This window comes from Tympanuchus pallidicinctus, unplaced genomic scaffold, assembly GCF_026119805.1.
Source record: "Tympanuchus pallidicinctus isolate F22 unplaced genomic scaffold, pur_lepc_1.0 scaffold1, whole genome shotgun sequence".
Classification (NCBI taxonomy): Eukaryota; Metazoa; Chordata; class Aves; order Galliformes; family Phasianidae; genus Tympanuchus; species Tympanuchus pallidicinctus.
In genome coordinates, this window is record NW_026294618.1 from 82,810,592 (window position 1) to 82,836,117 (window position 25,526).

The 25,526-nt window shown below is 41.8% G+C and overlaps 2 protein-coding genes across 9 annotated transcripts in view; one reads left to right on the forward strand and one right to left on the reverse strand.

Annotated features, from left to right (window-relative positions):
* The window catches only part of TTC7A (tetratricopeptide repeat domain 7A), a 161,067-nt gene extending 140,043 nt beyond the window's left edge, over positions 1 to 21,024 (reverse strand). For 2 of the 7 annotated variants that reach the window (XM_052682452.1, XM_052681689.1), the window contains exons 1-5: positions 20,588 to 20,829; positions 19,803 to 19,966; positions 18,092 to 18,260; positions 2,169 to 2,299; positions 386 to 507 (exon numbers count right to left, since the gene is read on the reverse strand). In XM_052682452.1, coding sequence (XP_052538412.1) covers positions 386 to 507; positions 2,169 to 2,299; positions 18,092 to 18,260; positions 19,803 to 19,966; positions 20,588 to 20,750 — 749 coding nt within the window. In that variant the 5' untranslated portion in view covers positions 20,751 to 20,829. Of the gene's footprint in view, positions 1 to 385; positions 508 to 2,168; positions 2,300 to 14,185; positions 14,310 to 17,329; positions 17,388 to 18,091; positions 18,261 to 19,802; positions 19,967 to 20,587; positions 20,833 to 20,957 lie in introns of those variants that run through there. The other 5 variants (XM_052684050.1, XM_052683214.1, XM_052684795.1 and 2 more) reach the window with 5 other exon arrangements.
* On the forward strand, positions 20,999 to 25,309 carry MCFD2 (multiple coagulation factor deficiency 2, ER cargo receptor complex subunit). 2 transcript variants are annotated; one of them, XM_052688409.1, is made up of 4 exons: positions 20,999 to 21,127; positions 21,408 to 21,556; positions 22,246 to 22,405; positions 23,201 to 25,309. In XM_052688409.1, the coding sequence occupies exons 2-4, from the start codon at positions 21,417 to 21,419 to the stop codon at positions 23,330 to 23,332; spliced, it is 432 nt and encodes a 143-aa protein (XP_052544369.1). In that variant the 5' UTR covers positions 20,999 to 21,127; positions 21,408 to 21,416; the 3' UTR covers positions 23,333 to 25,309. The 2 variants fall into 2 exon arrangements, with proteins under 2 accessions (XP_052544369.1, XP_052543537.1); XM_052687577.1 differs by lacking the exon at positions 20,999 to 21,127 and having other exon boundaries at positions 21,261 to 21,556.
* Positions 25,310 to 25,526: the final 217 nt, after the last annotated feature.

Genomic DNA, 25,526 nt, shown 5'->3' on the forward strand with positions numbered 1-25,526 from the left:
AAGACATTCAAGAACTTCAATAACTAAAACAAAACAACCCTTAAGACTTCACCGAGCTCTACACCAGGCCTTGGGGCTGAATATTCAGAAGGAACTCAGTAGTATTTACATTCCACACGCTCTCTATGGTCAGACTCCTCATCTCCACAGGGAACAGAGCTGAGTCAAGACAATAAAATAGTCGAACCCCACCCTACTTGTGAGTCTGGACTTAGGATGAGAGGGAAAGGCAGATGGGAGGGGTAGGATATGAGAAAACTTGAAGCAAATCAACAGCAGCAAAAAAAAGTCACAAGAGAACACATGAAGACGTAAGTCTCATCCGTTCTGAGACAAAATATGCAGTATTTTTTATCTATTTCTACTAACATCTGCATCCACCTACCCCTTTTTTAAATGAGTCACGTAGGCACTCTGTAGAGCTGCTTCCAGGAAGTAGGACAGTTCAAACTCAGAGTATGTTGTGTTGCTGCCCTTCATATTCCTTGAATGTGTGTTGTTTAAAGTCTGTGAGGAAAGAAAACAGTGGGATTACAGACACCTCTTTGAACTAGTCACTTCCCCACAAGATACCAAAAATAAAATGTTACCTTCTGTCATCAGATTCCTCTTCAGGTTACTTAATAACCTACCTTCATGAGGTATTCTATTCTATTCGAAAAACCTTCCAAAGACAGCTTTAAAATAAACTATACAGTGACTTCTGTGAAATATTCCATGTGCAATGTGAGCTTTGAAACCCAGCATCTGCTACTTTCCATTCTAACAAAACAGAAGGCTACATATCAATACCAAGGCCTTCAGAAGTACAGCTCTGACCAACAGAGCCAGCATCTTGCATAGAAATAGAAACATAATGTTTAAGTGGGGATACCTAGCTTAACATGACAAATGTTTGTAAGGGTTAGTAACCTACAAGGAGTCTTGATGGCAGAATCACAGTATTTCCTCTTTGAGTCTTCTTGCTTTGGCTTCCTTAGAAGCTCTACCTTCCAGATCAGCTAACAGACAGCTTTCACTGCTAGAAATTGCACTGTGTATACTCTCCAAAGTAGTATTTTATTTCCAGGAATGAAAAGGATCTATGGACTCTGAGTGAATCAGGAATCCTCCATCCTTCTGAGTCTAGAAGATGAACAAATTATCGTTAAAACTTTTTCCCTTCTTGGTGGACACAAGCTCTCAGTGCCTAGCACTGCAGGAAGTGGTCCTCTTGCAAGGAAAAGGCTACATTTCATTTTAAATAAAAAGGTAATTTAGCTTTTTCTTGCAAAGAAACAGACCAAACAATTTGTTAGCTGGCTACTTACTGAATTTCTGTGTGTGGTTTAAGCTTATTTTTCTTGTTTTAACACAACTGAAAACAAAACCAGCAGCCTTGCTGCTGAGAGGAGGATAAATATCTGGTCAGAAGGTCTAAGGCTGTAAAGAATAACAGATAATGTCCATTGCCTCACTGCTGCTCATGTCAAGCACAGTGTGTGGCAGAGGACAGAGCGTGAAAACTTATGGTGTGTCCCTGTTAAATGCTGCTAGGCAAAGTTACAGAGATAGACATACCTAAGCATGTACCCAGCAAGGAACTGGCACGTACTACAGCTCAGCACAGAGCTCAGTACTCATCTTACTCAGCATCCTTAGCCAACATCAGGTTGAGCAGTTACTTGTTATTGATCCAGGTTCCTCCACTTTTACCTGGAAATGGCAAAGCTTTGGCAGCTAAGGTGCTATGATCAAGCCAAAAGGTAACTTCTAGCTTGTTAGGGATCTCAATATCCAGTACTGTGTATCATATAAATGGCAGATACATTAAATGTCTAGGACTCCTTCATGGTAGCAGTTGCTCCATAAAGTCTGTAAGCCTTCTTAGTAAGAGCTGAACTTGAGATAAGGATCTGAGCACACCAAATATTCAGTACTTTACTGCAGGCAAAACTGGTTTCTACATTTTCAAAAGAAACTGGCAGAGACCAGACAAACAGCTGTTTTGCAACTGCTTATTCTAAAAAACTCAGCCTGCAGAAATGCTAAGACACCTGGCGCCTTCAGACTTGTTCTCATTCACTTCATTATCTATAATTGCTTGACGTTTTCACCACCACTCTGCAGCCAAAATTCCTGGATGTTCTACTCAAGTCACCAGGCAACACCCTGAGCACATTTCTTACCTTTTCTAGCTCCTGCAGGTACACTTGAGCAATGACACATGCAGTTTCAAAGCAAGTCATGACTTCTTCCTCCCTTTCGCACAGACGAGCACGTGAGGCTATTGAGTTGGTTGAGCGCTCCAGAGACAGACCTGTAAAATAGCAACACCTTCTTTAACTGGAGTCCACTAAGAGCAACACAGCCATGTTATACTTCCATTTATTGTCTGACCACAACGTTTTTCCATATGTAGATTTCCCCACAGTTTTAGTGGCTTTTAGGAAAAAATCCCAAGAAAACAAAATTCTTACACATGCAAGGCATTTTTGTCATGCTGCTCTAACATGGTACCACTGCATGCTTCTACAGCACCTTTCAAACATTTTATGAAGAAAGGACACACAAATCCTCTGTCAGGGAAGAGCAAGCAGAGAAATTATGGCCTATATTTCCAAAGATGGCTATAAATTTTAGGTGATTCAATATAAAAGCTATTTCAGAAACAATCTAGCAATGGATGTGAGAATTTCTGAGCATCCACTATTCCAAGTGAAGCTTTCAATAGCAGCAGTTTTAAGGAGGAAACTTGGAGAAAGACAACAATACAGAACTGGAAGACCTGAAGCCTTTTGTGGAAAATCTAGGCACTCGCAAATTGCACATGGACACACTGAGAGTTCTTGGAAAAGCACAAGAAAACTACAAAGTCACATTCTATTCCAAAGAGAAGAAAAAAAAACCCAACCCACATTTGTTTTTTGTACCATAGAAACATTATCATTAGGTCCTTTAACAATCATACAGCACATAAATAGAGACCCATAGCTGCTGTCCCTACACAAAAATCCCTTATTATCCAGTCCTTGCCTGACCTCCCATTGCTATATCCTTTATTTCCCTAAATCCCTTTGGAGAGGCTATATATATGCAGACTGATTTTATTCTGATCTATATAGATTCTTATCCCCCACAACACTGCTTGGAAACCTGGGTCTTCTACATCAAATAACTGCATAGATGCCCAGTAGTCCACACAGGTTACAGATTGTTTAGTATGCACTTCCCAGAAAATTTTGTATATAACAACACCCAATACTAATGAAAAGCTTGTAAGATGTAATACAAAACCCTAGCCTTCCTGACAAAGGTCAAAAGGATGAGCTGTTTGAACAGGCTCTCCAGGGAAGCAATGAGGACCACCATAGCACATGCCAAAAGAATTTGCCCCATGTGAAGAGCTGCAGCTCAAACCAGGAACCACACCTTTCTTGTACATAATCTAGGGCACCCCACAGAGCTCACCTTAGGACTCCATGGCAAAGGGGAGCCAGGCTACTCCTTGATGAACAGTGTGTAGAAGCACTCATTCTAGAGGAGCCTGAGACTCCTAGACGTTCTTAGCTTTGTTTATTTTTCACATTCAAAGTTTCTATTTTGTCCCCTTGGTAACTGTGCTAGGAGTTTCCCTGCCTCAAGCTCTGCCTTTGAGGCAAACATGAGCAGTTACTTCAGTGGAAGAAGCCCCACATAGAATCATAGAATCCCTCAGGTTGGAAAAGTCCTTAAAGATCATTGAGTCCAACCATGACCTAACCATACTACCCTAACCAACAACCCTCTGCTAAATCATGTCCCTGAGCACCACATCCAAATGGTTTTTAAACACATCCAGGGATGGTGACTCAACTGCCTCCCTGGGCAGCCCATTCCAGTGCTTAATAACCCTTTCTGTAGAGAAGTGTTTACTGATATCCAACCTAAACTTACCCTGGCGCAATTTAAGGCCATTTCCCCTCATCCTGTCACCAGTGAGAAGAAACCAACCCCGCTCTCACTGTAAGCACCTCTCAGATGTTGGAAGAGAGCAATAACATCTCCCCTCAGCCTCCTTTTCCCCAAACTGAACAGCCCCAGTTCCTTCAGCCTCTCCTCCTAGGGCATATTCTCCAAGTCCGTCACCAGCCTTGTTGCCCTTCTCTGGACCTGCTCCAGCACCTCAATGTCCTTTTAGGGGGTGGCTCCCCACTGCCCTGTCCCAGATCAAAGATCCATGGCACACCCCCCAGGATCCACCAAGGAGAAGCACATGTGAGTATCCTGCACCCTTGAAAATCCTGGGGACAATTATCTTGCTGCTTATCACTAACAACCATTCTGTGTTGCCTCCCTTCTACTGACATCCATCTTGCATAGAAGAAAATCCAACAGATTTTGTTCTCCAATCCACTTTTAAAGCCTCTGGCTTTATGTCAAGATTTTTTCCCTACTATTTCAAAGTTTCTCTTCACTCTGTTTCTACATACTAAGAGGGAAAAAAGGATGTTAAGTCAATACTCAAGAGAAAACATCCAGTGGTAAAGCTATATCGACTTACAAATATTACTCTCAGATCTGACTCAACTCACCTCTGAATTTCGAGCCATCCACCCTAACCAAAAATAAAACCAACAAAGTGTTGCATTTCAGAGTCACCACTCTGATCAGGATGCTGCACCGTCTGTGTGGGGGCAGCTATCGTGGGAGATGTCACACACAGAACAGGCTGACAAAAACCATTTCCATACCGGCTGCCGCACACTGCAAGGAGCGACTATCTTTAAGCTCTGATGTGGGGGAGGAAAGCAAGCAGCCTTTGCCAGCACCAAGCGACAACAAACAAACCCATCCGCACAGCCACACAAACAGAGGTGCAGCAGAACGAAGATGGGGATACCAAGCTTTCCAGAAAGAATTCTTGCTACAGTAATCACAGAGCAATGCATAACATACTGAAAGGAGACAGAATGCTACACTGCACACATTTTTCCACTTGCAAAGGGCAAAAAGGAATGACCCACATGATGTGAAATTAGTCACAGCGCTTCCTGCTCGTACTGTATGTGCTGACCTGATGCTATCAGAGCATAAGATTTTCTGCAGAGTCTGAACCAGATTCACCACAGAAATACAAGAAAAATCAGAGCAGGCAGGCAGCAAATGCAGCAGACGAAAATGAAGGACAAAACAAGTTTCCTACTCTGCAGCCGTCCATTCAGCTCTCACAGTGCAAAGTCCCAAGACTTACAGATTTGCTTGAGGTGCAGCTGCGTGTGGATAGCTCTGTTTAAACAGCCACCAGCCCCGACGGCACAAATTCCACTAACTATTCTCCATTCTCCAGTTATCAGCAAAGACAATCCTTTGCAGAATTCCATGCATTTTTAATTCAACTCAATTCCCCAAAAGACACACAAGACCACTAAATGTGTGGTACGTGTCACATTGGACTTAGCAAAGCATAGCTCCTGCTGAGACTGAATTCACTTCTGGGCAAAGCATAAAGCTACATGCTGTCTGGATAGCTGCTTAAGGAATTTTTTAAAACCAGTTACTTTAAGACAACACCAACTTATAACTCACCTATACCATGATTTTTCTCATACAAATCAGATGCCCAGATTTAAGTAAACAAATATACACAAATACATATTACAGAAACATTTTACATACAGAAGATACCATTTTCTAATGGATTTGGCTCAAGTTAAAGAAAGATCTTTCATTAAAAAAATAAACTCCTTCTACCTACTTTAGAGACAGCAGCTTTCTATGTATAGAAGCACTACTGTTCTTTCTTGAATAAAGGAAAGGCTTCCATCCACTTCCGTTATTTCTCCAAAAAATCATCTCTGGCTCTTTATCTCTCTAATTTTTGCTTGTTCTTCTGCCATTCTAAAGAAATTTGCATTTATGCCAGAAAAGAAACACACCATAAGGACATAAGAGTTGTCACAGACTGAAGAAATTCCTTCCTGAAGTTGAAATGCACTGCTTTCATTCATGAAAACCTGAGTGGGGACATTTTAGGAAAGTTTATTTCCAGCTTCATCTCATCCAGTCCTTCCCAAAGGAAGAAAACATGTCATGTGGTTCCTACGCTCTGAAGTGACGTTATGAAAAGAACTGGAAAACACACGTGCAAACTGACATAAGAGATCACAGCAAAATTCAGGTTGGATGGGGTCCTGGGAGGTTTATAGCCCGACTTGCTGCTTGAAGAATGGTCAGCACAGCCTCATCAGGGCTCTACCCAGGCAGGTCTTTAAGCCTCTGTGAACACATGGAGACTGCACAGCTGCTAGGGAGAAGAACACGCTAAGGTAGCCTGCTTCTTCCAATTCATAAACTAGTTCCTCACATAGCAGTATTAGTCCTACTAATTAGGAGGGATATATCAGTCTAATCACAGTTCTCATCATTTTCATTCTATCATAGGCTTCCATGTGGCCTGGTGTTATGTCTGTGTCAAGCACATTGATAGGAACTCAAAAAAGGTCCTATCCACCCTAAGGTGGACTAGATGGGGATAGGGTGGACTTGTAACTCTGTCAAAAGCATCAGTTCCAGCCTGCAACTCAAGACATACCTATGCTCACAGCCACAGAGACAGGCTACCCCGGCCAGAAGCCAGAGCTGCTAAGCTGAGGACAAGCAGTGATGTTACTACAGGAACATAAATAATTTGTCCCAAGGTAAGCCAGGGTGTCAACCACAGCACAGCAGCTGCACACCCTCAGTCCCACAGCCCTTCCAGCACAGGATGTCTTCTGCTGGGCACCTGCAGCCACTTCAGCACAGTTCTAGCAAGTCAGCCCCCGCCAAAACAAGACCAGCTCCTGAAACACATACACACACATGAACTATGATTCAAAGATGCACCAAACACTCTTTCAAAGACAGCAGAATTAAAAGGCACAACCAAACCCTTGCAGAATTGGTATTACGGCCATCCTCCCCCACTGTCAGCCAAGAGGCCAACTTTAGAGCACAGCTCTCAACCAAGCGATCACATTATGATGTCTTGGAAAGCAAAAAGCCCAAACTTCAACAAGACAACGAAGCTGTCTGGATTGGCTTGACATAAGCAAGACCCAGTGCTATGTATTATTTCTGCCACAACTCACAGCAGCTTGAATAATTCACACCAGGGGTCTTGACTTATCCTCCCAGCAACTGGCCTATCAGTTTAATTGCATTTTCTTGCAGTGCAAACACAAGTGGAGCAGGAAAGGCCTAGAAGCCCTGGATTTTAAATATATCCATATATTTATATTACATTTTGTGAAAGGGCAGGAGGAAAGAGGTTTTGTTTTGCAAGAATGCTGCACAAGCTTCTTGTGCTATTGCTTCAAATTACTGCCACACAAAAGTCTTGCATCTTACAGCAAGTGCAGAAAACTCGTGACCTCAGCTGAAACCCTGCAAAGCCCTTTTAATCCACAACATGGAAAATGAAACAGGGAAATTGCCTCTGCAAGGCTGCTTAGCTGCACCAAAGCAGAACTTAACACCTACTCCCAGACATTCAACTTTTGGATGCAATAACCTAATCCTAACACTGTTACGCTCATTATGCAAAGGAGAACATTATCAGCTTAGACTTGCACCTACAGCTCTAGCTGATCTCTAAAACCAGGAAACCTTCCTGATTGAGCACACGTGTAGCCAGGGGATGGCAAGCACTGCTGTGAGAAGCCACTTCAGTCACCTCCCCCTGACCAGCTCCACATCGGCTCTGCACACCTCCCTGCAACACAAAAGTCAGCCACCTCAACCCAAGGACATCTGTTTTCCTGAGCATATCAAGATGTGACGCCTGCAGGCTGGTTGTTCTACAGCTTCACAGCAGATCTTTGAACCTGGACTTTAAATGACAACAAAGCAGTCTCCATCTTTTTGATCATACATCCTTATTCTACTGAGCAAGCTTTTCCAATAAGTACATTCATAAATAATACACAGACTTCTAAACTAATATAACGTGCATGTTATAAAACCTACTAAAATATAATTTGAAGAATGAGATAAAGGAAAACTAAAAATATTTTTCAATTTCACTAACAGTACAAAATATTTTTTGCGTCATTAGAAAAACAGGAATTATATTTTTAGAGAGAGCCATGTGATGGATTGTGGTTCTGCACTTTTTTTGGCAAAAAAAATCTTTGGTTTACACTGATAACAGTGACTGAAAGGTTCGGTTCTTGGGTTTAATTTCATACTCAGTTTTAATGGCTGCCATAGCTGACAAAGGCACGCAGACCAAAAGGGAAGTAGTGCAATGTAGGTTGCACCAACTACATTTCTTTTAATTTTAAATTCACCTAGTATATTTCCCTCTTTCCTGTTGGTCATAAACAATGCTAACAATAAATGGGTTCAAAACCCACCCAAACTCATTATTTGGACAATTTTAAAATGGGTTAGAAGCTTGTGTATAGGTAAGAGTTTTTGTAGCATATTCAGCAACTGCAACAAAAAAATAGTGACAATCAGATAATGATGGAAACATCCGCCAACATCTGCTGTAAAAACAGCTTCAGTCGCTTCCTTGTCATTAAAACATCACCTCTACCTTGAAAGGACAGATAAAACATGTTGGGTTTTTGTTTTTTTTAAGAACATGCTAGGCAGCATGCTACTGACAGCCATCTGTCATCACAGAAAAGGTGAGCAAATTTGGAGCACTCATCTTTTGTTAAACATCTTTAAGTTCAACAGCTCTTTTAAGCACTTTGTCCACAAGAAAACCAGTGAGGCTGTGAGTGAAAGATGCTTCTGCTCACTTCCCCTTGCATCACAGAGTAGTGCAACAATTCTACTGTTCAAAGGTTTTGTGTTTACAGAGCTACCAAACTGTTAACACCTTGGATCACTCTGTGCACCTCCTGGTTTCTCTTCTTTCTACAAAATCTTACCTACAACTGATAACAAATTTCTTGTGATGCCACTTCTGCAGCCTTATCCTAGAAACCACTTTTTCGTTAACTGCAAAGAGGGCTCCAAAAGCTGTTCCATATGCACTTTTTTTTCAGAAACATTGCTTTTATTAAGGAAATCATTTACACCTTATAGCATATTATCCAGTGTTTTTCCTTCAGTGGCTTGTTTGTAACACTTCTTCCTTCAAATCTCAAGCAAAGTATTCATTTGCTAACAAAGGAATACATTTTAGCTTGTGAAAGTATTGTCTTCCACGTATCATTTCAGCCATTTACCACAGCAGGAAGAACAAGCGCTCCCGCAATGGTATGCGGTTTGGCCCTCCTGCTATTGAGAAAGAAATCCTAGAAGAGGCTGCTAAAAATGTATTGTGAGATTCAGTTCAATTTTTTAGTTACTGAATTGAATGTTGTTGGACTTCAAGCATCACTGGTGTGACCTAATTACAAAGGTAAAAGCAAGGACTGCGGAATGTGACTAATGAAAGGCTCATACAAGTGTCAGCTCCACCATTTTCTTATTGCTCACTTCTGCGTGCATTATCAGCAATCCACGACATGTTGATGGAAATCTTCAAGGTACAAGGGCTACTCCAAAAGTAATGCCTCTATTATATGATGTTGGCCCATGACATCAGAGGCAGGTGTTAGTGATAGGCAGTAGAGATTGAACATTCCTGCCACTATTCCACTACATGTTGTTGCTGTATGTCAGATGGCAGCAGAAGGGCAGTCTCACACAATGGTGTCTGACATGAAAGTGCAGATGAAGCAAAGGAGTGTCTGAATTCCTCCATGCAGAAAAATGGCACTCACTGCCATTCATCAATATTTGCTGAAGCTTTATGGAGACCGAACAAGGCATGCGAGCACACTGAGGTAGTGAGTGATGCATTTAAGCAATGATGCCATCATAGCAGCTGTGAAACAGTGGATCACCTTCATGGATGCAGATTTTCATAGACTCTTGTTTATTGCTGGAAAAATGAGAATCTAATGGCGGCAACTACACTGAAAAATAGCACTCTGCAGCTGAGAATTTGCTGTGCCAGACAGTGCTATTGTGTTCTCTGCATCTGTTCCAGTTTCCACAAAAATAAATAAAAGGCATTGCCTTCAGAGCAACCTACGTATTTTCTTTCTGAACCCCAATGGAGCATTTGTACATCCCTGGCTTGTACCAGGACACCTCCACTCTATGATACATCTGACTGCAGAAAAGGAGATAGCACTGCTGGACTACAGCAAACAGGTGAGAGCAGCATTCTCTCACAACTTGCTGACTTGGTCAACATCATCCACATACTTTCACAGACAAAGAACTACATTTGTCTCTAGTCTAAATGCAGCAGGTAAAAGTGGAGAAGCAGAAAAGCCAAGCAGATGTGGCACAACAGAGTGTGGTTGCACTGGTGATCTAGCACCGGGATGTACTGTTTGGCCTCACTGCATCACTGCCAGGCAGCAGCACCAGTGAGAAAGTTCTTGTGTAAAACTGCAGTCACTGAATCAGAGTACACTTCAATATGCCCCTGGGGGTGTTCAAAGCCAGGTTGGATGGGGCCCTGGGCAGCCTGGTCTAGTATTAAACGGGGAAGTTGGTGGTCCTGCTTGTTGCAGGGGCATTGGAGATTCAGGATCCTTGAGGTCCCTTCCAACCCAGGCCACTCTGTAATTCTGTGATGTACTTTTGGAGCAGAAGAGGAAAAAAAAGGGACTACAACTTAACAAAGCACCTGCATCTGCAAAGCAGAGCTTTTGCCTATCAGACAGCTACCCTGATGTCAGCACAAATAAACTACATGCTCCCTGTCTAGTTGACATAATTGTAGGCAGTAGCTCTTTGAAGCACACATGAGGTACAGAACCAAGTCTCTTCCTTTGATGTGCATCAGCATTTAAAAGACACAGTTTTTGTTAAGCAAAAGTGCAAACAAGCTCTGCAAACAAAATGCCTTACTCTCAGTTAGGCAGTTCTCAGCGTCAGACTACACCACACATTCTTGCATTAACCAGCAATGCCATCTGCAAGGCTGCCAGGCTCCAGAGCAGTGAATGGGGGTCCCAGCTATGTCAAAATATGTTCAGATAACAGCTTTCCTGGTCTGAACTGGATTAGAGTAGAAAATTTTAGAATCCCTCAAGTAAAAGCCTACAGTAAGCAGGCCACGCTGACAATTGTGCCATATTGATACCAAAATGAATTGGTGTAAGCAGGGATGGAATTCACACCCTCAGGATTTTTCCCTGCCCCTTACAGCCTATCACCCATTTTTGCTCTATGGATACATTACAGCAAGATGCCCCCCTCCTGTCAGCCAGAAGCAGCAATGCAGGTGGGATGTACGTAAGGTGAGAGGCAGTGGTGGAAGGACAGAGGAAGAGCTGGATTCTCCCTTTGTACCACAGCAAAACTTTAAGTGTTCCTTACAGGGCTAACAAACTGTAATGCAGGAATGGATCATCTTTATCTTGACACAGGCAATTACAACATGCTTTTACTTTCCCTTATTACTGCCCAGAAAAGACAAGGAAAATGATTTATCTGAACATGGAAAAGTGTCATCACCCTTCCAATAATCCTCTTCTACATTTGTCTTACTTGTCAAGACAAGTCATATCCTTACACAGCAAAAAGGAGAGGATGTGGGAATCTTATGCTCTACAGAAAAGTTATTCTTGGACAACTTGAACTCTTATGATCAGCCAATGGAACAATACCGGGCACAGAAATACACAGTCATAAGGACAGATGTGATGGTTGTGGGGTTTTTTGGCATCAGTCAGGACAGCATTCTAAATGCTAGTCTGGGAAAGGAGAATGTGACTTGCAAGCTTCTATGTCCTCAGAAAAAAGGACAAACTGAGAAAGTATACAATTAGCCTGCAATATGTTTGTAAACTGTCACCTGGACGAAACATGTTTCTAGCAAAAAGAAATTGGAAGTCTGAATTCACTTTGAAAGGAGGATAACAAAATAGATTATGACTCTGCAAAACTACACAGCATTTCTAAACTCAGCTTATCTGCACTTGCAACTGTTTAAACTGCTGGTTCTTGAAATTACTTCAGTCACTGTTCCAGCACACTCACTAGTTTGGGTATTGCCATCTTATTCAACAAAGACCAAGTACATAGAAATGCCACACCACTAAAGTTAACTAGAAATGCAGGTTTTGGAAGGACTTTCCTTAGAAGTATGACTGAGTTAAGCCCACAACATGAACTATTTAATTATTTGAACAAAATTTATCTTCACAGCATGCAATGGGCAGCATTAAGTAAAAAAAAGAAAGCAAACTGAAGTTAGAATTTGATGAAATGCTGAAATCAGTCTTGAAATTAAAGGCCCTCTTCCATGAGGCAAAGGGAAAAAAAAAAAAAAAAAAAAAAGAAAACAACCCCTCCTCTCTTTCTTCCTTTCATCTCACTCCATTTGTTTAATCTAATGAACAGCTTTTCAAAGCTGAAGAATCAACACAGCTTTGATTAAATAAAACCAAGTGGGAAAGGTTACTTTCCACTTTTAATCTATGTATTAAAAAAAAAAAAAAAAAAAAAGCACTTATCACCAACTCTACCACTTCTAACTCTACACAAGCATTGAGTTAAAACTGTCTGTTTCAAGTGAAATTCATTTAACTGAAAATATTTTCTTAAGCTATTTAATGAGCAAGAAAAAAGTAGATTTATCATTACTTAGCTTTGCAATAAGATATTTGTAAACAGACATTTTATTGTAGTTTCCAAACAAATGCAGCTGAATACAAATTTCACCTAGAGAATTAGTCATGCTGTAGAAAACAGTATTAAAAAATAATGAATGACACGCAAATGTAAAGGACTTCCCTGAAGCATATGAACGAATAGGTGAAGTACCTTCTGATTAGGTAGAATGAAAGATAATGGTAATACCACAGCTATGTTTAGTGGATGCAAACCCACATTTTTAATACTTCTCAAACCAACAAGAAATACAAAGAAGCAAAAAGGAAGTTTAAAATAGATGATTAAAAAAAATGAGGCACAAACTGATCCATCTACAAGTCATGCTAAAACCAAGTTAGTTTTCAAATGATCTGACTAAAAGTTCTATCTTTCTTTTTATTATTTCTTAGAAGATTTGTTTCTCTGCATACTTGTGATACCACCATTTTCCATCCACAGCACTGTTATAACCTGCAAGCAATCAGTTCCGGTTTTATAAATCTGAGATTGACATTTTACATGGAGAGAAAGCAGAAAAATATCCTTTCAAGCAATACTGACCTCACCTTGGAAGTTTTAAAAGACACAACCTTACAAGAAATGTGAAAGTGTGAGACCAGTCCTAAAAGTGACTAAACATAGAAATCTGAAAACCCACAGAGCTGATCTAAACCGAGAATCCCAGATGGATTTTTAAACTCTGGAAAAGCCCTCACATGCTGGGCTCAGAGCTCTGCTACCATCAGTCTAACTCACAGCTCCTGGGAAAGCTCCAAAGAACAGTGGCTGACTTGAAGCACGTGCATGGCTCGGTCTAGAAGCATTGGCATCGTGACCTTATGGTTCTGCAGAAGGGTCACATTACTGCTCTTCAACACCTTCAAATGGCTGAAGTAGGGTATAGGACAAAATACAGAACGTTCCAAGCCATGGGACTAAAAAAAATTCTTATATATGTGATTTGTGGTTGACTTGTAACAAAATACAAACTCCCCAAGGCTTCTCACAGTCACAACATTTAATTATCTTTTCCACGTGTTTTTTTCTGAGATTTCAAAAATGCTGAGCTCCATATTGAAACCTTTTGATACAATAGGGCTCCTTTTCTAAGGTTTTCAAATATCTCAACAGCCTTCAGAAATCAACGTAGCAGAGATTCACCTCAGCATTCCTTAGCCTCCCACAAGCACATCACCCCACAGCTTCCTTCCAGCCGCCACCGAACCAGGCCTTCACTCCATCCGCATCAGACACCGACTGAGGAGGCCGTGAGTCAGCCCAGCACTGCCAGCTTCTGACTGTACAGATTCAGACCTGGTCTCTCACACAGAGAGATCTGATACTGCTGAAATTAGCAGTAAAGACACAAAAACCATTAAGGATGAACAAAGGGAAACAAAGAGGTAGCGGGACTGTTAATGCCCTACTTCCCAGGAAAGCAGCTAGAAACTATTTGCATTCTTATTTCACAACTGATTTGCATGCAGAGATTCAGACAGGAAGTCCATCTGTGGCCTGGCATCAGCCCTGCTGGATGCAAGGAGCTCCTCCCTATGGAGTGACTCACCCCACAGCAGCTCTGACACTGCACAATCCATCAGAAGTGCTGCAGAAGTCTCCAGAACTGCCAGTCATGACAGCCAAGGGCCCACATGCCGATTAAGTCCACGCCTTCATGACTCAGGCTGGCAACAGGCTGCAAAAAAAAGCTGGGCACCATGCAGCTCCCAAACAAAAGAGGCTTCAGACCTCTTGGTGCACCACCTCCCTGCACTCACACCAAGTACTTAGGAAACAAAAGAGGTGAGAGCACATTTCCATTGGGACTAATCCAAAAAGCGTTTAAAAAGAACAAAAAACAGCGCAAGTATGCAATTCACATTACATCTTTTTCATATTTTTAATATATATATACAAAACTTACCCTAGAATAGCTTAAAATGGCTCTGACACTACAGAAAAGGACTGAGTCAACAGACAAGTTAGCTATGGGAGATCTTTTTCCTACTTCCTTTTTTCAGTTTTGCCAATGACTCACAGCATGACAGGAAGCAGCTCACTTCAGTTCTCCACAACTCCAAATTCCTATCTGAACAACCAACTTAATGAACTTCACTTGTCTACACAAAGTTTATTTCAATGACACTCACTGTAAAAAGGCAAATACCCGAAGCAGCAATATCATCAGGCAAGAAATTACTCCATTCACATTTCTGCAGAGATCAGTGATGTGAGCTAGGGAATGAAAACCTCCAAACACAAAAATATAGGAACATATAACCCTCATATAGCTACAAAAACTAATTTATTTAGACACAACTATTCCACAAATAAGGAATTTAGGTGAGCTTAAGTCCTGGCTAGAGATACTTTGCTTTGGAAAGGGTTAGGTTGTGACCAACTGTACCATAGTAGAGAGATCTATCCACTGGGAGCAGATGGGGATCACTGTAGTTTCTGCAGCAAGTGCTGCCAGAGGGAAAGCAAGCCAATGGACTTACATTTACATGTGCAGTTCTGTAGTTCTGTCTGCATATCTCAAATGGGCAACACAAGTAACAAAACCACAGTGCATCCCAAAAGAATAAGAAGCAATACACAAGCAAGTTTTATTACTCAATATGGTTTCTCACAACTGCTTGCATCAGCAATTACCTGCCATACTGTAAACCAAGTAGAGGTTTTAAGGTGGAATTAACCTCACAGAAGAGGAGGAAGAAGGAGAGAGACACACAACCACCCATTAACTCATAACAGAGGTTAAGTCATTGCTAAGAATCAAACTGTTGTTAGTGCTCCACTCAGTGCCCACAGGACTATCATGTGCTACTCCTCTCCCATCAATGCAGGGATTTGAGAACAGAAGCAGCAGAAGCCATCAGCTTAGATACTGAAAGAATCTTAACTTCCGACATTTATCCTGCAATTTGTTGGTAACTCAAACCCTAGTAATCATAAACAATTTCAGGAGTTCATGCGTGAACTCCATTTGCGTGGAAGCCAACAGAGCAAGGCAAGCAAGGAAACTTTTCCTGCTCTTCAACTTCTACAGGTCAATTAGTAGGGCAGCAAATTTGTATCTCTTCTTACCATACCATCAAACAACCACCTGCTACCATTCTTCAGAGGTCACTCAGATTTAGCTCAGCATCCAGCCTTCAATATTGTGGAATTCAAAAGGTGCCCTAAGAAAGCAACCTCAGTTTCACTGTCTCATGTTTTATTTCTACCCCATCCTGGATTTGCACAGATCCTCTTTCTCACTGTGTTTTAGTTTGTCTCCAACATTAAAATGGTTACGTATGAATGGCTCTGATTTGGCTATTTTTCTTGTGATCCTTCCTGCACTATCCTTGAGAACAGCACTACCTACACAAAAAAACAAGATGGCTTCATGTTTACATTAAGTGGTAACAAGCTCAGGTGTGTTACTGGGTGAACATGGGTATTCTGGCCCCTTCCTCCCATTACAAAAGATCAGAATGAAAAATTAAGCAGGAAATTTAAGTTCCTGAAATAAAGAGAAAATAAAGATAGGGTTCTGGCTTTTTTCGATTGTTGCATTAATGATCCCTGCAGAAATGTTATCAGTGATTCTCAAGAGTGACCTTATAGAAGGTTCCCGCTTGTATAAGCTAACAGTAATTCAACCAAAGGCATTATGGATCAACAGAACTTCTACACAGACACCAAATGAAAAAAAAAAAAAAAAGGAAGAAGTCCTTACACTAACATTTAAGTAAATTTTAAGTAATTCAAATTCATGTTCTGCTACTGATCCTGCAGCTGTAGCTTGGGCACACACATTTTGAAAACAAAATTTAAATCCACACTTCTGTTGTCACAGTTTCCTGTGCAAGTTTCTAACACCTGTTTCTGTAAAACTGGTGTGTTGATCACACAGAATACTGAAACCATGATCCCAGGGGTGAGCACTTCCTTCAAAGTTAGCTGGGCAAGCTCCATTCTGCTGGACTTTTTGGTCAAAAGCTCTGGTAGGATATCAAGTGACTTACTATATACCCCGATATCCAGGCTAATCTGAAAGTAATCATTATAGAGGATATATGCTGTGAAACAGGACTGCAAAGAGGTAACTTTGCAATACTGGGAGCGCCTTACGGTTTATAAACAAACACGTGCAAAAAAGATATTTGTATTCCACACTAACCTGTTGAAAAAAAAAAAATTAAAGCCTGATCCTCTGAGCTAAACAACTCCACCTCCTGCATCTTCATAAGGCAGTGTGGCCATCATCTACCACAGAAGTCTTCCAGGAGCCATGTCATTTTGTCAGCATTCACGCATACCTTGTTATACTCTCATCTCACCAAGGACCTTATCCAATTCCCAGAGCGTACCACTAGTCAGTCTCAAAAAACAAACAAAAAACCCTACAATAAATGGACTAGTAGTCACTCACTCTTCTATACCATGCAAGCATTAGTATAAGTTACAGGTAAATTAGTCCTACTCCACAAAAGCTCATTAACAAAGCAGATTCAACCAGTGCCACAGCAAACATAACCAAAGCAAGCAAGGCAGCAAAAACAGCTTTTTTTTTTTTTTTTTTAAAAAAAAAAAGAAAAAAAAAGAAAAAAAAAAAAAAAGGAGAATGTGTGAGTTCACAGAACACCCAATTATCATCAGCAATACTAGCAGCCCAGTCAAACAGCACGTTGGGTTGATTTGGCATCACTCTTTTACATACCAGTTGAAGGTATCTGATCATCACAGAGTTCTCATTCACCTAATTAGCTGGTGGACATGCTGAAAAGAGTAGAAAGCAGTAGATAGGTAGCAGTACTTGAGCAACATTTATAAAGAAACTGAAAGCAAATGAAGGAGAAGGCTACTGATCTTCCCCCTCCCAAATCAATATCCAACTAGAGCCTTCCTTTCACCCACTCAAAACTGAAACACACTTTCACTATCAACAGAGGCAGTTTTGATTAAAATCTCTCAGTGCAACATTCATAGAATAAAAAGGGAAGGAGACTCCTGTTTGTACAGCAGGCCTGATTCCGTGTGATATACATTGCAAAAACATACTACCCTGATTTGAAAGCACATATTGCATTAGTCCAGAGTTTAACACTTGGTTACAATGTCCTCGTTTATTTCACAGAAATCATTAACATTTACAAGTGGATGAACTTGAGTAAGAGAAAACACAGGCCCCAATTAAGCTGAATGGTTGATTTAGATTTTCCCAAAAACACATAGCATAGGTGTGTTGCTGATTCACAGCCAACAGTTACCACACTATTTCCAATGTCAAGCTTTTCTTTGCAAGTCAGCCAGTTTTAAAAACCATGGACTAAGACTCCATAATGCCTTTAAAATTAAGCTACACAGACCACAGCCAGTAGGATTTTCTAAAGGTACAGCACTGCCCTAATTCTGTTCCAATCTTGGAAATGTAACTTCAACCTCAACAGCATACTTCAAATATACACACGTGATCCTTTACCTTTAATAACAAAGGCTTCAGCCACCAGACGCAGCATGTACAAAGGTTCATCTTTTGTTGAGAGGTCATCAATTCCTGCTTTTGCATACATGCTGATGGCATCTCTGTAGGATCCCTCTACATAATGAAGCTTTCCAAGGATCAGCATCGTTTCGGTCATGTATTTAGGCTGAAAAGGAGGTGGGGGAAAGAGTGAATACACGGTAAATAACAGACAGCACAAATGAGGTACTCAAGAACAAACTGCGCAAAATTAAGAATGCTTTATTCTTAACCTTGCCAACTACACAGGTCGGAGTAAGAAGGATTTAAGCATCTAGTGATTTTTGGGATAAGCTTGTGAGAGAAGCAAACCACAGATGTTAAGGACCTACTCTGAAGTAGCTGACCCTATTCTATTCATTCACCAGCCTCTGCTAACACAAAAGCTTACCAGTGTCAAAACTAGCCACATACACATAAATCCCCCGCATTGAAACTATGGAGAAAGTGTTTAGTCAGCTACTATCCTCTCCTCCATACCTTTAACTAAAGAGCAGGAAAGCTCCCAAACTTTCTCAAGGTAGAAAAAAAGAAGGCATGTCTACCATTTTTAAGATTTGACTGGTTTCCTAACGATTGAAAACATCCATACAAACTGATGAAGAAAAAAAAAAAAATCTCAGTAAAATACTCATGTTCAGACCCTTCTTGGGCTTCAGAAAGCATGAAGTGATTCCTAACTCTTTGCCCTCCTTTTCTCGACACACTCAATCAATACAGGCCAAATCTTACATCAGTAGCTAAGTCATCTCCAAGAAAGAAACAGTAATTGCAATTCCTGAAGCCAAACCTAACACTAAGACCTGAGAAAATTCAGTGGTTCCATCCGTTACTGGGGTTGAACTATAAAGCTGGATGCATTATGCTTCCTTCCCTAACCATATATTTTTTAAATATACTGACTTCCAAGAAGTTAACAAGGAGCACCCCTGGGAAAAAAAAAAAAAAAACACTAAGCATGTGTGCCACAGCAAGCAATCCAAGTATAACACACACTTCAAGGATAACTAGCCCATAAGTTTCAGGACTAAAAGTAATACAAGTCTAGAACTTCAGACTGTTGTAATTCATAGACTTCTTAAAGTTGTAAAAATAACTGTGTCTCCAAGGATGCCAGCAATTGTTGATCTTGAAACTTTCCTAAAGCTCTGCAGCTTAGCTTATGTGCAGCTACAAACCATGTACCCAGACCATGAAATAAACCTGAGGCACAATTTCACCTAACTTCTCTAGCAGAGGCTGAGAGAAATGACAGGCTGTAATACTGGACCTGCACTACAAACTCAGACACCCAGCAGCTGCTCACAGCAGGTCTCACATCCATCAGGAGCTGCACACAGTTCCCTCAGCCCACGAGCAGCAAGAGGTCCAGCAGACAGGCTAACCCAGCAACATTGTTCTGGGGCCATGCCCCAACACTGCAGAGAGCTCTACCTCTTTCTCATAAAAAATAAACAGTATATATTTGCAGCACATCATCTGTTTGGATGCACTCCATCCAAACAAAGACACTGCAAAGGGGCACTGAATTACCAGTACATCAGTAATGCCTACAAATACAGCATGGTACACAGAGGGACATGATAAGGCAATGTCCTTCCTATCAGGCTAACCAGTGCATAAGAAAAGTATCAGATTAACAGGAATCACAGTGACAGAGCCCACTTACTCGCAGTTTTCCTCTGATTAAGACATTGGTCAGATGCTGCTTAGCCTCACTCAGTTTTGGCTCATTCCTCTCTGTCAGTGGAACAGAGTCCTTCAGTTTGGCAAAGTTTTCCTTCAAGCATTCTTCCAGCAAAGCTTCTGCAAGCAGCATACTCCCATAGTCCTCTGAAAGCACACATCAACCAACAAGAAACATCACTTAAGAGCTGATCACTCAAGAATGCTATTTTTATAATATAAATAGTGTTAAATTAGCAATTAAATAGCGTTAAAGAATACACCACCTTCAAGAGACAGAAATAGTAATAACCCCTAGAGACAGTAAGGAATAATGGGGGGGGGGGGGAAGGGGGAAGAGAAGTTGCACTAACTTCGAGCTACTGGAAACCTTATGACACTTCCTTTTAACTTGAAGATCTCTCCCCGATAGGATCCTATAGCTTTGACAGCACAGTTCATTCTCGCGCTAGAGTGACACGGCTGCAAACCAACAGGTAATGCTTTCAGAGCAACCAAACCGCTGTTATGCTTAAGGGAACAAGCCAAAGTCCCAGCTCCACGCGCCACAGCCTCGCTCCTCAGCGGTTCTCCCACGGACAGGCGAGGCGCAGCCCGCGCTTCAGCCCAGACGGGATCCTCAGAAGACGGCCGGTTCGGAGCCCTGAGCCGGGGGGCTTCAGCACAGCGCTCCGCCGAGCCGAGCACAGTGACCCGCGCACGGAGCGCCCCGCTCGCCCCCGAGCCCCGCCGCAGCAGGGCTCCGACCCGCTGAGCACAGAAGCTTACCCGTTTCCTCCGTGCCCCCCGCCGCCACTTTCCGCCGGGTGCGCGCCGGCGGCAGCAGCTGCTGCTGCACCAGGAGCCGGAGCTGCCCCCAGTGCCCCTCCGCCCGGCACCGCTCAATCTCCCCCTCCAGCTTCACGTGAGACAGCGGGCCCTTAGCTGCCATCTTAGCGCGCGCGCGCCCGCCGTGTCCGGCGGCAGCCCCCGGCCTGCACGAAGCCGCCCAGACACGGCGGGGCGGGGCGGGGCGGGAACAGTAAGTACGCTTCCCCTGGCGCTGCCGGGCGAGCTAAGGGCCGCCAAGCAGGGCCCGCCTCAATCGCGCGAACCACGCCCCTCACTGTAAGCCCCGCCCTCGCCCCGCCCGCTCTACCTGGCCGTCAGCGAACGCTCCACGTGGAATTCCAGCGGCGGTGACGTCCGGTGCCGCCGATGGGCGGCGCGCGCCTGCGCAGTAGCAGAGGGGCGGTGTGATGGTGGTGGGCCCGGCGCGGGGAGGCTCCACCTGCTGGGCACGGCGCGGTGGCCGCTATCCGCCGGCGGGTGCGTAGCGCGGCCGGGTCGCGGTGTAGCCGCGTCGACGGGCAGGGCCGGGCGTAGGGCCGCTGTCATGGCCCCCTTCTGTGGGTGCCGGGGAGGGCGGGGGATAAGTGTAAACAACGGCTGTGCTGGCTTCGCAGTGTCCGGATCGATGCGCCGCGGTGCTGAGCGCGAACTTTGGCCCCGTTACCGCGGGCAGGGCTGCGTTCTGGAGTTCGGCCGGGCTGTTTTCGTCCCGTTTTGGTCTAAGGGAGTGTATGTGTGCGTGTGTTCTTTTTTCCAGGAGACCACGATGGCCCCCATGAGCTTTAGGAGCCCCCTGCTGTTCTGCCTGGTGGCCGCATGGCTCGGCCCTGTCCCGGCCGAGGAGCCCGCGGCGGAGAGTCTGTCCTCACACGGCCGCCTCGATAAGAACTTGGTGCAGGATAAAGAGTAGGTGCTCTGCCAGTACGAACTTCTCCGTGCTTTGCTCGTCTCTGAAGTCGGGTTACGTGAGCTGGGCCGCAGCCTGGGGCACCCTCTGTCCTCGCGGTGCTGTATGAACGGGTGGAGTCAGAGATGAGGCATTCGCTCAGTAAGTTTAGTAGGGATGTGAGGTATATGGAAAGGTCGTACTGGACCTTTAGCCCCGTTCACAGCATGAATCATTCCTTACAGGCATCTTGGCTACCTAGATCAGCGTAACATAAACAAAGCTGTGTTTTAAAGAGGTAGGGGAGAGTTTTATTCTTCCTTGCTTCTTCATACATAAAAGAGACTTGGCAGCAATGACATTCCCTGCTTCACGTTTGACTGGGAGCGATCTTCCTCACGTTACTGGGCTTTGGAAGGCAGCCAGAAGGAGATTCAGGGCACTGCTTCACTTTCCTATAATCTGTTAAGTAGGCCAGAAGAAAAAGGGACAGCTATCTAGCACCCGTAGCAAACAACCTTTGTACCCTCCTCATTTCATTATAAAATACCTTTCAGCTGTGGGCAGCGTGCAGGGTGCTTTAGAGATACGTGGTATCCATGTACTTGGCTGCTTGATCTAAGACTAAATTTTACGTAAATCAAGAATTAATAATTAACTGTTAACACTGTGTTTTGTCATGGTTGTTTTTTTTTTCTTTTTTGCATAGCCACATCATGGAACATTTAGAAGGAGTTATTGAAAAACCGGAGTCTGAGATGTCTCCACAAGAGCTGCAGCTGCATTACTTCAAAATGCATGATTACGATGGCAATAATTTGCTAGATGGGTTAGAGCTTGCTACTGCTATATCACATGTCCACAAAGAGGTAGATGAATATTGTAATAGTTTGTGTGCTTAGAAAAAGTTCTGAAAAGCAGTTCGATGTAGAGCATCTACAATACACCTTCAGGGCAGTTACAGTACAACAGTTTGGTCTGAGACTGTCTCCCATTTGGTTTGACTTATAAAAGTCCTGGCTTCATCACATCACAGTTTTCAAGAAGACTTCGCTGTAGTTTAAACTTCAGTGTGAATGAAGAGTGGAAGTGATCTGATAGAGAGGATTCTTCAATTGGCAGAAATGGGAAGAGGAGAAAGGGAAATTATCCAAATTGGAATTAAGCTAAAACAAGGTTATCGAAGTAGCATGTGGTGATGCTGCTGCAGGTCCTGAGACTGCTGTTTTCAATTCCAAAATGTCAGTGCTGTGAGTATGCAAAGTGCAGGAGACCTCTGTACATAGTGTGACAAGAACCAGTCATAGCGTGCCTTTATCTTTTCCTAAACACATTTTTATCCTGCCTATGAACATTTAAGGACAAATGGAGATATAATTGCTTTGGAAAGATAATGCTGACACAATATCTCACACTGACCTTTCAAAAATTACAATTCAGAATATAACTTAATGTATATTGTTTTGAAAGGCAGAGAATGTAGACTTAATAGCTTGCATCTGGTAAAATTTGCTTATATTGAAATAAATAATTACATAACACCTAGTGCCACATTAAACATCAAACATGAGCTGCTTAACAAAAACCAGTTGTCAGTAATCTGTCAAATGTGCCCTGCATGAGAAAGATGGCTTAACTGTTGTCTTGTTTTTTTGTTGTTGTAGGAAGGTGGTGAGAATACCCAGGCAATGAAAGAAGAGGAGCTAATTAGTCTAATAGATGACGTCTTAAGAGATGATGATAAGAACAATGATGGATACATTGACTATGCAGAATTTGCAAAATCACTGGAATAAGGTTTTGAAGGGGGCTTGTTTCTCCATCTAACAGAATGGGAATGTGACCCAGTATAATGTGATTTATTAATCATGTCAACCTTTGTGCTGAGGTATTTGTGAGCTGAAGTGTCCAGTTGAATTTGTTTGCAAACTCCATGTGTTAAGAGGCTGGCTAATCTCAGAATGGTAGCCACGCTTGACTAAAAGTAGGTACGTATATGAATCTCGAATGATGGAAGCATCAAAATATTTCCATAGGCCACAGCTGGCAAACTCTTAAGCTAAATGTGAATACTTAATACAATCAAATACAACCCAAATTCCTTTTTTTTTTAATTGAGTTGTATAAAACTTGTTTGCTTACGTCTTCTACTTTAATCTATGACATACCTAGAAAGAAAAGATGATGACTGTGTGAAGTTGTATATAAAGAAGACATTTCCTTTTTGCTAATTTCAAATATTCATACAAGTATGGTGCTTGAAACAGCAATTGTAGAAGATGAAGGTGGTTTGTGTTTGAGGTCCCTCTGATACTGTGTGGACTTTAATAATATCTCCAAAGAAATTGAGTATTTTTAATATATGTACTTGCTAGCATACCCTTACACATTTATATATAAATGTACACTTTTCAGTTTCTTCTCATCCTTCACAAATTTACTTTTTATTTTTAAATTTTTCTCTACCTTTCGTGGTCTTTTGTTAAGAAAATGAAAGTATTTTTAATTCATATACAATGTTGTATTAATGCTGCATAACATCTACTAGAATACCTTCTGCTATCTCATTTTGAAGGTCACATTAACTGTAAACCAGCTCAATACTGAACTTTCTTTTCAATTTGGTTCTTAAAGTATTAGCCAGCAGGATAATCTAAGAGCAAGTAATGCTGCCTTGTTGAGGTTTAATTTCGTATTTCTTGACACATAAGTTACAGTGTTACTTTCAGGAGGTATTTAATCGCTGTTTAAGGATACTTGAATGTTTGTAAACAAACATGGTTCTAGGAATGTTTTCACTGTCCTCAATACTTGCTAGGTCAAGCAGTTTAAGGATGTGATGTACAGTGATGTACAATGATGTACTGCTGCTTTATTGACATTTGGTAACTATTAAGCATAGCTGAAATCTTAAATTGCATTCAGACACTGTCCATGAATAGAAAATCTAAATGTTAGCATTTCTGTAAAGTGCATAAAGAGCTATTTTCTGTACAAAATTATTCTTATACAAGAGAAACACATTTGTAAAAGAAATTATTCCATTGGTTTAAATGTTTGCACAATGGATCCTGTGTTCGACTTTTTTTTTTTTTTTGTAATAACTACTTTGTGACCAGGCTCATGCTGGTTGTACAAACAATAAAAAGAAGTTGGGATTGTAGCACTTAGGAGCCAACATGTGGGAAGTTCTAGTGAGGCATGTGCTTAATTTTCCAATAGAAAGCCCATCTGTGTTACTAGCAGGCATCTTAAAAACAAAATAATTATTTTTTATTTCCATGGTAATAAATTTGGAGTGAAAGTTGAATCTGAAGAAAGTACAGAGAATTGTTAATGGATAGGAGGGGAAGGGAGACAAAGGGCTCTGAACATCTAAAGATTATTGATCCTGGCAACTCTTACGTGCTTACTTCATAAGCTTTTTTTGGAATTACAATGGACCAAGAAACTGACTTCTGTGTCCAGCTCTTAAGAATCATTGTTTACTTATCAAGTGCAGTGGTCTTAGAGACTAAGAAGAATGCTTAAGCTTAGTCTAGCAACCAGTTATGTGGCATGTATTTATATAAATGTCTTGTTTACATGGTTATTAATAGTTATCCTATGTGGCAAGGGATGTCTTGTATCAGGAGTAATGATGATAAATACAGATATTATGGATAGCATTTTTTACCAAATAATTTAAACGTGTTTTTATGGAGTCAGAAGCTTGTATAAATTGAGAAATTGCTTGCCAAAAATGGAGAATAAAATTGGCACCTTTCATTTCACAGTGCTTTAAGAGAGAGTAAAGTAAAAGTTCTGCTTTCCTAGAAAAATGCACAGCTCTTGAAATATCCAACCTGAAACCTGCAGCATCATGTGTTTAATCATCATCCTAAAACAAAGACATCCATTTAATTAAGTGCACTTAAAGATAAAAGGTTGAGTCAATTTTTTTTAATTTTTTTTTTTTTTAATAGTTTAAGTAATTTGTGTGCTTGTTGT